Below are 14,215 nucleotides of genomic sequence, written 5' to 3'. Positions count from 1 at the left end.
ATATAACAAAATTATTGTTGAAGAAAGAGGTGATCAAAGAGTATGAAACCAAAATATGATGAACAAATACTATAGAGGTATCAAGCAGTCAATAAAACTACTGTTATATTTAGATTTTGAGTTGTGGTGTTCTCAAATGTTAACATTTGAAACGTGCTTAAAGTTTTTTGTTCATTAGAAAAACATATTCATCTTCCTGTATTTTCAACTTTGTACAGTTTCTTCATGAAGGTAGATCCTCAAATTGTATAAGTGTCAGGCCCCAAAACACATGAATCTGCCCTGGTCACATGCACAGGAGAGGTTTACAGTGTGTTTAGCTAAAGAACAATTTTTAAAATAACATTTAAAATGTAGTATGCTGAATAAGAAAATATATATAAGAAAAGTAGCTAAGGCACTTTTCTACCTGAGTGGTCTCTCTGTAAATTAATTTTTATTTTATTTTTGCTTCCATCAGTATTTTTGCCTCCATTTCTTAGATGCACGGTGGATAAATGATGGCAAGAAGAAGGGTAGGGAAGGGACTTATTTGGGAACACAAGACTTCTTTTTTAACCACTTCACTTTATCTCTTCAAAGAGTACTGACAATGGACAATAATTTTATCTCTTTCATATATTACAGGATAATAAAAACTATAATGTTAAAGAGGGAGGAAATAAAATGTAAAAGTTAATAGCTAATTCATTCGCCACACTAGTTTAGTCCTTGGCCTTTTCTGAACAGAGAATGCCAATAGTAACAAATTATGTGATGGTTTTGTGATGTGGACAGTTCACTTGGGACCAATAGCCAATGACCAAACTTGAGGACCTGCCTCTTAAACTATGGATCCAAAGATCGTAGGTCAGATCTTTATTCACTACATAGCCTTCTGGAAAGAATAAATCTGCCAAGTGTCCAGAGGAAAAATGAGTACCAAACAATAGCATTTCGATCACCAGAAAGATAATTGCTACTTTAAAGAATATTGTGGGGATAAATGTAATAAAAGTGCTTTGAGCTATTCACAGAAAGGCACCACAGAAATCTACATTTTGTTCGTTCTCTCTTGCTTCATTCACTCTTTTATATGCAGGCCCTAGTTTTTCTATTCGTCCACAAACTTATTCAAATCAATGTTCCTTTTAAGTACTAAAACATTTCAGAGAAAGGTAACTCAATGAATTGAAGGTTACTCAAGGAGCAGTACTTACTCGGAATGTTAGTGTTTTCAAGGATACCCATAAACTAGGATAAAGTCCCTTTCAGAGTTTATTTAGGTGAATCATGTGTAGCCCACCAGTGTAGACCACTGACTCAAATTTTCACTGTGCCTGCATTGTACTGAGGATGCCCAACAGCACAGAGTTTAAATCAACTAGTTATATAACCTTGAGCAAGTTGCTTCAACTTCCATACCTGCTTTCTTTAATCTGTTAACAGAAAGAGCTAGAAAGGTAATCTCTAAAGATCCCATGCCTCTGTAGTATATTCCTATGAGGGGTCCTGTCCTCTGTTAGTGTGAGTTCCTATTTTTATATTTTTCTCCATGGCAACACACAAACTACTGGGAAGTTGGCAAAAACAAATATAACATCAAACAAATATAACATCCTTCATGTAAGACTTATGATCTACTCCCACTCCCTACTTCTATAATTCTGTTTTACTGCCAGACCTTTCCAACCTAAAGAAATGTGCCATAACCAGGGAGCAGATAATGTAAGAATTAAGAATTCATTGTTGAGAATGCCGTGAGACGTAGGAAAGAAATAAGAGGAATCTAGAGTGACATAGTTAACTAGGAATACCTAATAGCAGGGATGCTAAGCAAATTGACAAAATTGCCAAGTTTTTCTTATATGTCCTTCTAATTTTCTTTATAGTGCCTTATAAGATCTACTTTCTTCCCAGATATTCCATAGAGTCATAATATACCTTAGCATCTCTGGCTCCCTTCATTACCAATCTTATGCCCATTTTGGTCTTCATACTCCAGGCATTGCCTCAGGGCTCTCTCCTCTCCTCCTATAATAACCTATTCACAGTTATTAATTTTCACAAAGCTATATTAAAGTCACCAATCTCATATAAAGAGACCCTTGTGATGAATGTTTCTAGGGTATAAAATCAGACTGTATCTGGATGCTCACCCTGAGATAAGGAAGATAAGGCTAGATAGGCAAGGTAGAGTTAGTCTGGAGGACTTCAAATGTGTAAGCTGAAAACTTTGGATTTTATCCCATGAACAACAGAGAATCTTCAGAAGACTTACTATATTTATTAATTTACAATTTTTTCACCTTACCTGAAATTTGTCTTATAAACATGCTATTCACATCGCTATGGTATCTGTATCAAGGGTATCAGTTATTTTTATTATGTTACTTTCTTTTTAAATTAAGCTACTTTCCTTCTGCATATACATGTTTTGCTATAACCTTGAAAAGAAAGTTGCTGAAACCATTTATTTCTCTCAAAAAATACAATAATTAAAGATAACATTTTATTAATATTAATTGGAGTATGGGGTCTTTTTAAAGAATCTTAAATAGCTGAAAAGCATTACCTCAGTGTCCATATAAAAACTATCCATTAAAGAAAAAAACATCAAAAACTTATTATATAAATAATGACATGAAAATTATTTCCAAAAAATGTGTACAAATTTTAATTAAATTTATAATTTTTCATTTTAGTTTTTAACTTGAATATGTATGAATTATCAAAAGCCATTGTTATTAAATAAAATACACATACTTGTAATATACTTGGTTATGAATATATTTTGTATCTACCCTTTTTTATTAATACATTGAAATAAAAAACAGGGTTATAATTTTCACTGATCAGGAAACAATGTATATAATTCTATATAATAAGCTATATTTCTAAACATTATTTATGATGTGGATTTTGAATCTTACATTTGTACCTGTAACTCTGCTGTTCTCTAGGAGGATCTGTAAAAATTCTGGCAACATTTTAGAGGCAATGTCTTCTAATGAGTCCAACAATAGGCCTTTTGCATGTATCTACCAGTAGGTGGAGCAGACAACATAATTTATTACCCAAGAACAAGGACGGGAATGAAAGTCAGTTTATTTGAAATAAAACAAATCTGCAAATGAGATTTTCTTCAAAGGAAATATGTCCTATATGTGTTAGATTTAGTTTGACTGGTTACTGAATCAAAATAAATAACTTTATTAAATAATCAATCTTTGCAGAAAGATAAATTAAATTTACAAATGGAAGCAATGTTTGCATTTTACTTATTCAAATCAACTAAAATTAGCTTTCTTTTCATAAAACTTTTACAGGGACAAAGATTTTTTGATGTGTTCATTTAATAAGGGTGCTAAACCCAATCCTGTTTTACAGGTGATGGGGTGCATAACAAATAGTATTTTCTGGGAAATATAATTGACTAATCCTATTATGTCTGTAGCAACAAATTAACCTTATTACTACTAGTAAATGGTGATTGATTATTTATGCAAATAAGTTACCATGTTCAGCTTTCTGATTGAAATAAACATATACAAAAGGTGCTTTAATATGACTTGAACTTTTTAATTAATAAAACCCTGAGGGGTCTATTAATTCACTCATTGCAACATTAGTTATTTACTTGTGTAATATCTATTAATGCTAACATATTTGCTTGCATAAAGATGAGATACTTAACATCAGTAAAAATCAGGAATAGATTTTAGAACTATTTTAAGATATATATTAGATTTGTACTAACACTGACTTTGAAATTAGGTTATCAGTATGTCAGTATATCAGCATAATAGTGCTAAAATTATTAATACATTAAGTGACACATACCTTAGTTTATTATCTATATAGGAATTCACAATATAATTGTGGCTTAGAAAATTCCTTACCTTTTTAAAAGTATTCTTTGTCTGAATTAATGTTTTATTTCTACTCATATAAGTGAAGCTATATTAGATCTATGAAAATTTAATATGAAAATTAGTATTCTACAAACTATCATTATATATCACTATAAATCACTCCTAAATTATTGAAATCACCAATAAAATAGCTCTAAAAAGGCTATTAGCATTATTCTCTTTACATATGTCAGCAAAACTTTTCCTATCCTGATGTACTTCTTATAACAATTATTTACACTTGAATATTTACTCAGTAAATTTTCAAACAACTGAACAATTTGAGAGTTAAAATTGACACAAGCCTTTAAAAACAATTCATATCTGGCTTTTATTTTGTTCTTAAATGTATATTTACTATCATTTGAAATCAAAACTCTTAAAACAAGCAATGAAATTAATCTGTAAACATCTCAGGAATGTTTTAAAATCTGCAACTTAATTTCTCCCCAATAGCCAAGTCATGCTGAGAAAATCGGTAATAATAATCAAATTGAAACATGTGTTTTTCATTTTCTGAGTCTTCCTTAGGTTAGGGAAAGTAAAGGTTTTTGTGAAAATAAAATGATAAATGGAATCAGCTAAATCATAAAAATAAATGCCTGTTAATTTCAATCAAACTACCTATATGAATTGTAATTGAAAGGTGTCAAATTTCTCTCTAGTAAAAATATTTGATTGGCATAGACTGAAATCAGAGTGAATGGTTCTGGTGGTTAAGGACCTTATATATTCATTTATATGTCCTAGTCCTGTTTCAGTATCAGATAGATTGTCAGTACTCAAAAATATGTTATTGGAATAATTGATGAATTTTATTTTATTTTATTTTATTTTTTTAAAGTTAAGATTTATATTCAAGTTATTTATTAATGTTATTGCATATCTTTGTTTAGGTTAAGGTGAATATTACATACTTTCACATGGGGAAAATGGTTTATAAACGCTACTTGTAATATCAGTTTAATATTTGCCACTTTTTATATCATAATGAAAAATACTGATTTAAAGCTAAGTGAAGAAAATCTGGTAGTTATAAGACATTTGAAATTTCTAGTATCATCCCATTAGTACAACTAATCCCCTGACGAAAGTCAACAGATGAGACTAAGATGATACCACTATTCTATTTCGTTACCAAAAAAAAAAAAAGTTTGCTTTGGGAATAAAAGTGTCTGCATAAGTTCAAAGGGTTGCCATTTTATCTCCAGTTACTTGTGGTCAAATATGAAGATAACTATGATAAAACATACCGACTTGCCAGATCCAAATGAAAATCTCTAATATTTTAATAATATTCCTGTCCAAGGAAGAGGATTTAAAAACATCATTTCCCCTCTGTTGCCCTCAGGTCTGTGAGACCTGATGTAAAATGGGGGAGGGGAATATTGGGAAAAGATAATTATAAATATTTCTAACTAATTTTGATTAATAATTAAAGGAAAGCAAAGAAAAGAAATGAGAAAATGAATGCTTCCAACGACTAAGAAAAACAGAAGAAAATGAAATTGTAGAATCTTCGTCTATCCGTGACAGGTTAAATTCTAATAATACAATTGTTATCATTTACTGAATGCTCTCTAAGGGCCAGGTAGTATTTTAAATGTATTACATCCAATCCTTAGAACATTCTTTCAAATTGTAGAGTGAAACAGACAATTCCAGGTAATCTCCTGATATTTTACCCTAAGTGGTCCAGAGAGCTTGGATGCCAACTTAGCTCGGTCTGATGTCAATGACCATACTCTTTCTGTTGTACCACACTGCCGCAAAAACAACCGTTCTATTGGATACCAAGGATTTCCAGAGACAAGGGATCACTAAACTAATGTTTATATGCATGGATATTAGCAGCAGTCTGCAAGGTATAAACAAGAAGGAAAATGGGCTAGGGCATTAACAGTTTGTATTTGTTAGCACAAACATAACTAAAACACTGGTATTATTATAAATTCGTTAAGGTCCAGGAGTCAAGTCACATGGTCAAGTTTTTGGAAATTTGTTAAACCAGGTGTTTAAATTTAAAACTGAAATGAAATCAAAATAAAGAAATAATGCATATAAAGTATCTATGATACTCTGTGGCACATGGTGAGTATTCCATGGATATTTGCTATTGCATTGTTTTTATTAGTAAAACAACTCTTTATAGACTTTCTAATGTGGAAAAAAAGAGAATGAACAAATGTTTTCATTAAGTCTGATTTCGCCATTTAAAAAATGATTTTTGATATACACTACCTATCGTTAAGTATAAGCAGCAGAAGTTGACCTCAGATTAAGAAAGATTCAAAGCAAAAAAGGGGTTCAGAGTTATCAAAATAAACAACTCTACCCAGTAATTAGAATTCTCTAAATGTGATAAAGGATATATCAGGCATAAAGGCATAAAGGATACATTTATGCCTCCCTTATTTCATCTAAATTGAAATTACTAATAACTGAAGTTAAAAAAATTCTTAATTTGTGATTTTTACCTTTAAAAAAATGTAGCCCACCAACTATACAGATAAAATTTTCACATTGCTATGGATTTACAATCAAGGCTTAAAATACCTCGACTTTTTTATTATTATTATCTTTACTCCCTAAGTATTTAGAATCTAAAAATCTCAGTTTGAGTACCAGACCTATTACTACTAGTTTTGTGTCTATATATATTACTCCCCTAATTTTCTCTGAGTTTTTTTCTTACCTGTTAAATGGAGATAACAAATAGCTCTACAAATCTAAGTAAATATTAAGATAGTCATCATTATCAAGAGTATTGTTAATTATACAACCAAATAAAAGCTAGAAGTATAGGCTTCTGTTCCAAATGTACAAGGCCAGTCCAGTACTTAATTTTTTTGAATCTGGATGCCTTTAAGCATGACATTCAGTCTCAGCTAACACCCTCCACCACCCTCCACAATGGACTGGACTTGCTGCCTATGTCTGAGACATTTGAACTAGTGGCTCTGGCTGGAACTAGAAGACTGGATTTGAAAGTGGATGAAAAAGAACAGAAACTCACAAATTGCTAGTTTCCTGCCTGAAGCGCAATTAACCAAACTACCTCGACCCCCAAAGTCATATTTTTTTTGTTTGTTCGTTTTTTTTTTTTAAGATTTTATTTATTTATTCATGAGAGACACAGAGAGAGATAGAGAGAGAGAGGCAGAAACACAGGGAGAGGGAGAAGCAACTCCATACAGGGAGCCGGACGTCGGACTTGATCCCGGGTCTCCAGGATCACGCCCTGGGCCTGTTCTGTACCAAACCTGGGCCCAAGAAATAACCATATTTCTCTGGGAGCAGAATATTCTAAACAACGATGTACTTTTTTTTTTTTTTTTTTTTTTTTAGCAACTATGACAAGATCCGAGGCCCTAAAATTTTACCTTTTAGAAGAAAAGAATTCTAAAGACTCCAAATTCCACATTTGTATCTCAATATGAGGATGTAATCACTGAAGCAGTTTTGTTCAAAGCTTTACTGGAAAACGGGCATCGAAATTTAGAAAGGGTGCAGGAAAGGTTTTAATCTCAAATAAAACAGGAAAGTGACCTCGGTTTAGTAACTTCTGAGTTCTTGATCAATTCGCAAAGCAGTAAGCCACTCAGAACGGGTTTGAAAAGCGAGGTTGCGGCCTTCGTGTTGTGTTATCACAGAGGCAGATCACCCTGCTGACTTGCACCTTTCTGCCAGCGTCAAGGCGCCTGCCTCTATGAAGCTGCTGTCACAGACGAGTCATGGTGTCTGCATGCACCTACACACAAGCACGGAATTGAACTCGAAGTAGTGTCTTTGTGATATCTTTTCAACAAGTCATGTCCCATTCAGCCTGCTACTTTATCTTTGTCAGGCTGGGGGCCCAAGTGGTTTACGGGAGCTGTCAGGGGCAGGTAGACCAACCTGCTTCGTGCTGAGGAGGTAATGCATCTTTCGGGCTTGGTAATCTCTTTTCTTCTCCTCCCTTTCGAGGTCGGCCTTCTTCTCTTCTCTTTCTTTCATCTCTGCAAACTCCTCGAGTGCCTCCCTGCATCAAAACAATCAGCCGTTATTTATGATACTAAAAATCTGCTAACATTTTCACTCTTCCACTGATGATAATCAAGTAAGTTTTTGAGGGGCTACCATCATCCACATCCATCAAAATCAGCGGTGTAATCGATCTTACCTGCACATTCCACTGAATCTTTGCAATCTTTAAAAAGCATTTAAGTGATTTTTCGGTGGCTAAAGATTTTAAATCAAATATCTACCTATTCTAATTAATTCAACAGCTGAGGAAATATATCAAGTGCAAAGTAAGTGAACAACTCCATTACCATTTTCTTTGGTTGAAGATGAGCTATTTTGGACATACCTAAATGTCCCAAGAAAACGGCTGAGCTACTAATTTCCTTTAAATTTTGATTTTGTATTAACAAATCTCTGATCATTTATTCTGTATACTAACTAATGGGCTAATTTTGAAAGTGGGATGGGTATATATATATATATATATATATATATATATAATCAAAGAAGTATATATATGTATACTTAATGAAGTATATATAAGTATATATATATACACTTAATGAAGTATATATATAAGTATATATATATACTTAATGTAAGTTTATTTCAGTTAACACTTTAAAAAATACCAACATGATTACATATATTATCTTGCACTTGCAAGATTTTATTCAATTATATAGATAATTTTAAAGAAAGCTAAACTAGGTGAATAAGTTCCTGGCTTTCTAGGTGTGAATAAATTTCACTGAAGTCATGAAAATTGCATCATTTATGAGTGTGTATCTAAGACATTTAAACAAAAAATAAATTTTTAAAATACACTATGTGAAAAATGCCTGATAAATAGAAGAAATTATCAAATATAGAAAAAAATCTTTTATTTTTCACAGAACACATTTACTATTCATGTTAAAATAATGTTTTGAAATTATTGTTATTCTTCTTTAATGATATATATGTAACCTAGTGTCCAGTTCTTTAAGTAAAATTTTAAGTCATCTGAGCATTTACCATAAAGATATCAAGGAAAAGGAGATGGAAAGATTCAAAAAAAAAAAAAAAAAAAAGAGATTCTCATTTCTACTTTCATGTCTAGAAATATTTTTGTTGTGATTTTCTGTTAAAGGCTACTAATACAATACTTCATACAAGGTTACTTATGAAACACACTGACGTTTAAAAATCACCATGCTATGCTATTGCAGCAGAGCAATTTTTTTCAACATAAGATTAAATTGCAAAATAAATGAATTACTTGGAGTGGCATGGCCCTCATTTTGCCACCCTTCTCTTGAAAATTGCTTATTAATATGAAAAAAGGAGTCAGAAAATAGCCTGTTTTACTTTATGCATAGTATTTTGGGGGCTTCTGCGCCCACAGAGCTGGGCTAGCTGCACGTTTAGATTGTGTTGGCAAGCTGGTACAATGACCTTTCTGACCTGCATCTCAAGGCTATTATTAATCGCTAAGTAACCTGGTAAAGCCAAACAAATTTGTTTCCATTGAAAGGATCTCTATCTGTGTCTGAGAATTTGTTCTGTACCAAACAAACCTCATTAACTGTGTCCATTTTTGACAAAGAACCAGGAGTTAGAAGGACTGGTGACCTTTCTTTGTCCTTAAGGTACAAATTTCAAGGCAGTTACATATGAATAAATGAGAATTTTTACCAGGAAAAATAACAATCACAGGTTATATTAAAAAACTAAATATACTATTAATTTTCATCTTCCCTTTTAATCTTATGTACAAATATTTCTTCGATAATTCCTCTTATAAGTCTTTAAGATAATTTAAAAGAACCGATGAACTGCCTCTACAAGGATAATTACTCAGATATGCATGTATGCAATTTTATGTCATTCTAAAGATAAGCACAGTAATTTTCCAAGCAATCACAAAAATAAAAAAAAAAATCTACAAAGAAGTTTGTATCTATAAATGATTTAATGAATAAGAAGAGATCTTACATAAGAAAAAAGTACCCAATATAATTAAACACACACATGCACAGGTAAGGTGCAAAGAAGTAATAGGACTTGGATGCAAAAATCAGAAGTGTAAATTATTTGATGTCATAAAAACAGTCCATCTTCTGGATATGGAAATGTAAAATAAAAACAGTGTGTACCTAGGGAGCTTGACAAGGAAAGCTAAAACTGAGAGATATGTAAAAGAATGTCAGCTTCCAGTATATGAATAAAGTGCACTATAAACCCAGAAGGAACTGAGAAGCCCTAAAAATAAATCCAAGAAATTTGACAAAACATTAGAAAAACGAATCTCAAAACATAAAAGTAATTAATTTAATAAATTTATACAATTTTTGAAAAAAATCAATCTTATGTTCCTGATTTATTGCCATACTTGAGACTGTACAGATATATTGAACACCACAGTTATACTCATGTCAAATAGTCTTTGTTTAATGACCAAGTAGGAAGAGCTGAATAAATTGTTATCCTGATATACAAGTTTTTGTTACATCAATAGCAATGAAGATATGTCTCAGTGTAAAGGATGTAATAAAAAATTATGATCCCATTAAGGATTAAAGGGTGAAAACTATTCTAACTAGGTTTTTTTTATAAAATTATAAAAATTATTGTTTTTTTTTATCCAGGGATTTTTTTTCTAATGCAGTGCTTTTAAAACACTTAAACTTTTTCTCAAATAATTCCAGGTTGTTTTCATAAATTTTTTTTCATTTCAGGCAGATATATTGTCTTATTTCTATCCTTAAAAAACAATCCTATGACATATATGGAAGGGATGCTACTAATTACACTATTTTACAAATATGGTAACACATAATGAGATGAAATGACGTACTCTGAATAACAAATCAGTTAATAGTAGAAATGGAATTAGAATCCTTAGATTTACAGATTCTCTAATTGCAGGCTGTAGTCATCCTGATATAAGAAATACTATGCAGAAGATATTTTTTATTGAATTAACCACATACATTTTCTTTTATTTTATGGTCCTGTTTTCTATTGTATACCTAACGAAACTTGGGTAGGTCCTAGGACTTCCTGTATCAAGTTTCATATATATAAAATGTATTTGGTGAGATTAGTTTAAAAATAAAGGTAAAAATTACTGAAACTTTTATAAAGTCTTAAATATTTGAATATATTTACAATGATAAAATATTTACATATTTTAATTATGATAGGAATAATAAAAATAATAATAGCCACATGGAAGCAATACAGTGAATGGGTTCACAGGATAAACTATGAAATGACACCTGATTATAAACTCTCTGCTGTGCTCTGCACTACTGTTTGATATCTAAGTCTCAACATCCTCATCTATAAAATGTAAATAGTATAGAGTTTTCTTCGTCAAGCTATTGTGAGGAACAAATATATTAATCTACGTAAAGTATTCAGAGGGGGGCTGGCACACAGGAAGGCACTACATGGGTGTTTACCATATATTGAATTTTCACTCTAAGCTATGTTCTAGGCTACTTGCTTTATCAACTCAACTGGATACCAATCTTTTATACTGTCTCAAATTCCCTCAGTGATCTCTTCTTTTCTCTCTCCTGATCAGTGTGCAATTTTTAGGTGAAATCATGAAGCAAACCATGGAATTTGGTTTTTCTAAGAGGCACAGAGGCATGGGGTAAACCTTGACTGGTGGGAAACAGGACATGGAAGAGAGCTATGCAAATAAATTTCCCTTTTTTCTGTCTTCTGTGCACTGCTGAGAGTTCTCCTAGCAAACCTGTGCATTGGTTAATGGATAATGCAGCGTGTACCTGCTATACCTTGTTGAGTCACTATGGGACCCTAGACGAAGTGGTGGCCAGGGCTGCAGGAGCTCATGGTATCACATTCCTCCTTACAGGATCAATGCATGAGTACTGGCAGTAGACAGTTTATAGCTGTATGCCACCGGAGAAAATCAGCTGCCCGGTCTCAGGTTTTGTCACTCTCTCTCTCCAGCCTGCATCCAGTGGCTGGTGACTGAGGGAATGTACAGACCCAGAGCCTTCCTCACTTTGGGTCCACTCTAAAGACCTATCCAGGGGTACCGGGGTGGCTCAGTGGTTGAGCGTCTGCCTTTGGTTCAGGCCGTGATCCCAGGTTCCTGGGATTGAGTCCTGCACTGGGCTCTCCACAGAAAGCCTGCTTCTCCCTCTGCCTGTGTCTCTGCCTCTCTCTGTGTCTCTCATGAATAAATAAATAAAATATTAAAAAAAAAAAAAAAAGACCCATCCAAATCCTAAGCTTCCTGAGACTGGCTGAGACTTCTGATGTGGTTCAATTTCTCCGCCACTTTACAGGTGTTATTCTTCACATGCTCCCCAATACAGTCCTGCACCAAATCATTGCACTCAGAGTCTGCTTCAATCTTTGATGCTTCACTCCCTTTTTTTTTCTTTATACTAATACTCAGGGCAGTGAGGATGAAATATTATCAGTTTAATAAAGTATCATCAGCTTAATAAATACAGTATTATCAGTTTAATCCTACACTTACATTTCATTTCCAAGAAGTTCCTGGTTAAAACATACACATTACCACTTTTAATCCTTTCACAATCCAGTGAGGTAAATATTATCACTCCCATTTTATAGATTAAGAAATGAAGAATCACAGAGGTTAAATTTCTGACCAAACCCCCAAACTAGAAGGTGAGAGTTAGAACCTGAATATAGGTTTCACACCAAAATTTATGGCTTTATGCACAATACTATACTCCTATCACACATTTTGCCCAAATCCCATACAGCTGATTCTTGAACAACATAGGTCCACTTGTATGCAGATTGTTTTTAATAAATACTTTTCCCTCCTTACAATTTTAATAACATTTTCTTTTCGGGGTGCATGGTGGCACAATCAGCTGAGTGTTAGATTCTCGATTTTGGCTCACATCTGATCTCAGGGATCCTGGGATTGATTCCACATTCAGCTCCGAGCTCAGTGGGGAGTCTGCTTGGGTTTCTCGCTCCCTTTCTCTCTCCCTTTTCTTCTGTCCCTCCCCTCATACTCTCTCTGAAATAAATCTTTAAAAAAGTAACATTTTCCTTTCCCTACCTTACTTCATTATAAGAATACAGAATATATACACATACCATGCAAATATGCTTATTGGTAAGGCTTCCAGTCAACAGCTGGGTATTGGTAGTTAAGTTTAGGGGGAGTCAAAACTTATATGTGTATTTTCAACTGCACAGGGGGTCAGTGTCCCTAACTCCCACATTATTCAAGAGTCAAGTATATTTTGCCATTCCGTTTGATTTTCTTACTCAGTTCAAAATACAGTACTTAAACAAAAAATCTTTATAGTTTTTATCTTCTTGTCTTTGTAAGTCCAGAACCCCAAAATAAAAATGTCCATCCTTTTCTCTAAAAAAGGTTTCATAACTTCAACCATTATTATTCTCTAGCTGTTCTCACTCTCATAATCCTCTCTTTCATATATTTGTTACATTCTACAATATTATAGCTGCATGCATACATGACTTTCCTGTACTTCCCAACCAAGTGCTGAGGTCCTGAAGGTCAGAATTAAAGTTTATTCATTGATGTGTCCCTCCCAAAGTATTTGGTCTAATATCTGGTATAAATTAGGTGCTACCATCATTTTGAACTATTTCTCAGCTGACTAGTAGTATATTTTATCATTTTTGATAGTTTAATTAGAAGAAGGAAGAAGCTACCTTGAGAAAGCCTCTCTTGGGAAGTGTGGAAGAACCAGGATTCTGGCTCTTGGCCTATAAAGTGGTTTTTGGAGTGTGGTATCTAGAAAACAGCATCAGTTTCACTTGGGAAGTGTTGGAAATGCACAATGTCAGGCTCCACCCCAGACCAATTCGGAAATCCTAGGGGGAGGGACCCTGAGGCAATTTCTTGCCTGCTCAAGTTTGAGAAGTGCTAGCCTGCAGCAATGAAAATTATCAACTCTGTTGAGGAATTAAGATGATTCACTCCAACTCACTAGTACTACATCCTAAAGAGACACATCATATTCAGTTAATAATTTTAATATGAGCATCACTATATAAGTTAAAGCACTGAGAAGTACTACAAAGGAGATATGATATGTACATTACAGTATTTTCATAGAAATCATAATTGTGACAGGAAAGTTAAAAAAATATGGAGATTGTTTTAAAAGCACAAGTGCCCAAATTTTCAGAGGAACTGGTAATAATATTATATAATCTCTCAAATAAAAACACAATGCCATCATCTGTGCTGTCTTTAAGAAAAAATAATTCTAAGGAAATGGATTCAAACAATTCTCCAGAGGCTTCACTCTGGTTTGATGGGAAATGAAGCC

General features: G+C 33.1%; 1 protein-coding gene across 4 annotated transcripts in view; it reads right to left on the bottom strand.

Moving 5' to 3' along the window:
* The window catches only part of SPATA17 (spermatogenesis associated 17), a 212,874-nt gene that overhangs the window by 131,713 nt on the left and 66,946 nt on the right, over positions 1–14,215 (bottom strand). For all 4 annotated transcript variants that reach the window (XM_025420991.3, XM_025420990.2, XM_025420993.3 and 1 more), the window contains one exon: positions 7,791–7,914. In XM_025420991.3, the coding sequence (XP_025276776.1) occupies positions 7,791–7,914 (124 nt within the window). The remainder of the gene's footprint in view (positions 1–7,790; positions 7,915–14,215) is intronic.

Source organism: Canis lupus, chromosome 38 (genome assembly GCF_003254725.2).
Source record: "Canis lupus dingo isolate Sandy chromosome 38, ASM325472v2, whole genome shotgun sequence".
Lineage (NCBI taxonomy): Eukaryota > Metazoa > Chordata > Mammalia > Carnivora > Canidae > Canis > Canis lupus.
The sequence above is the reverse complement of the archived record's forward strand: the minus strand, read 5'-3'. Positions and strand labels throughout refer to the sequence as shown.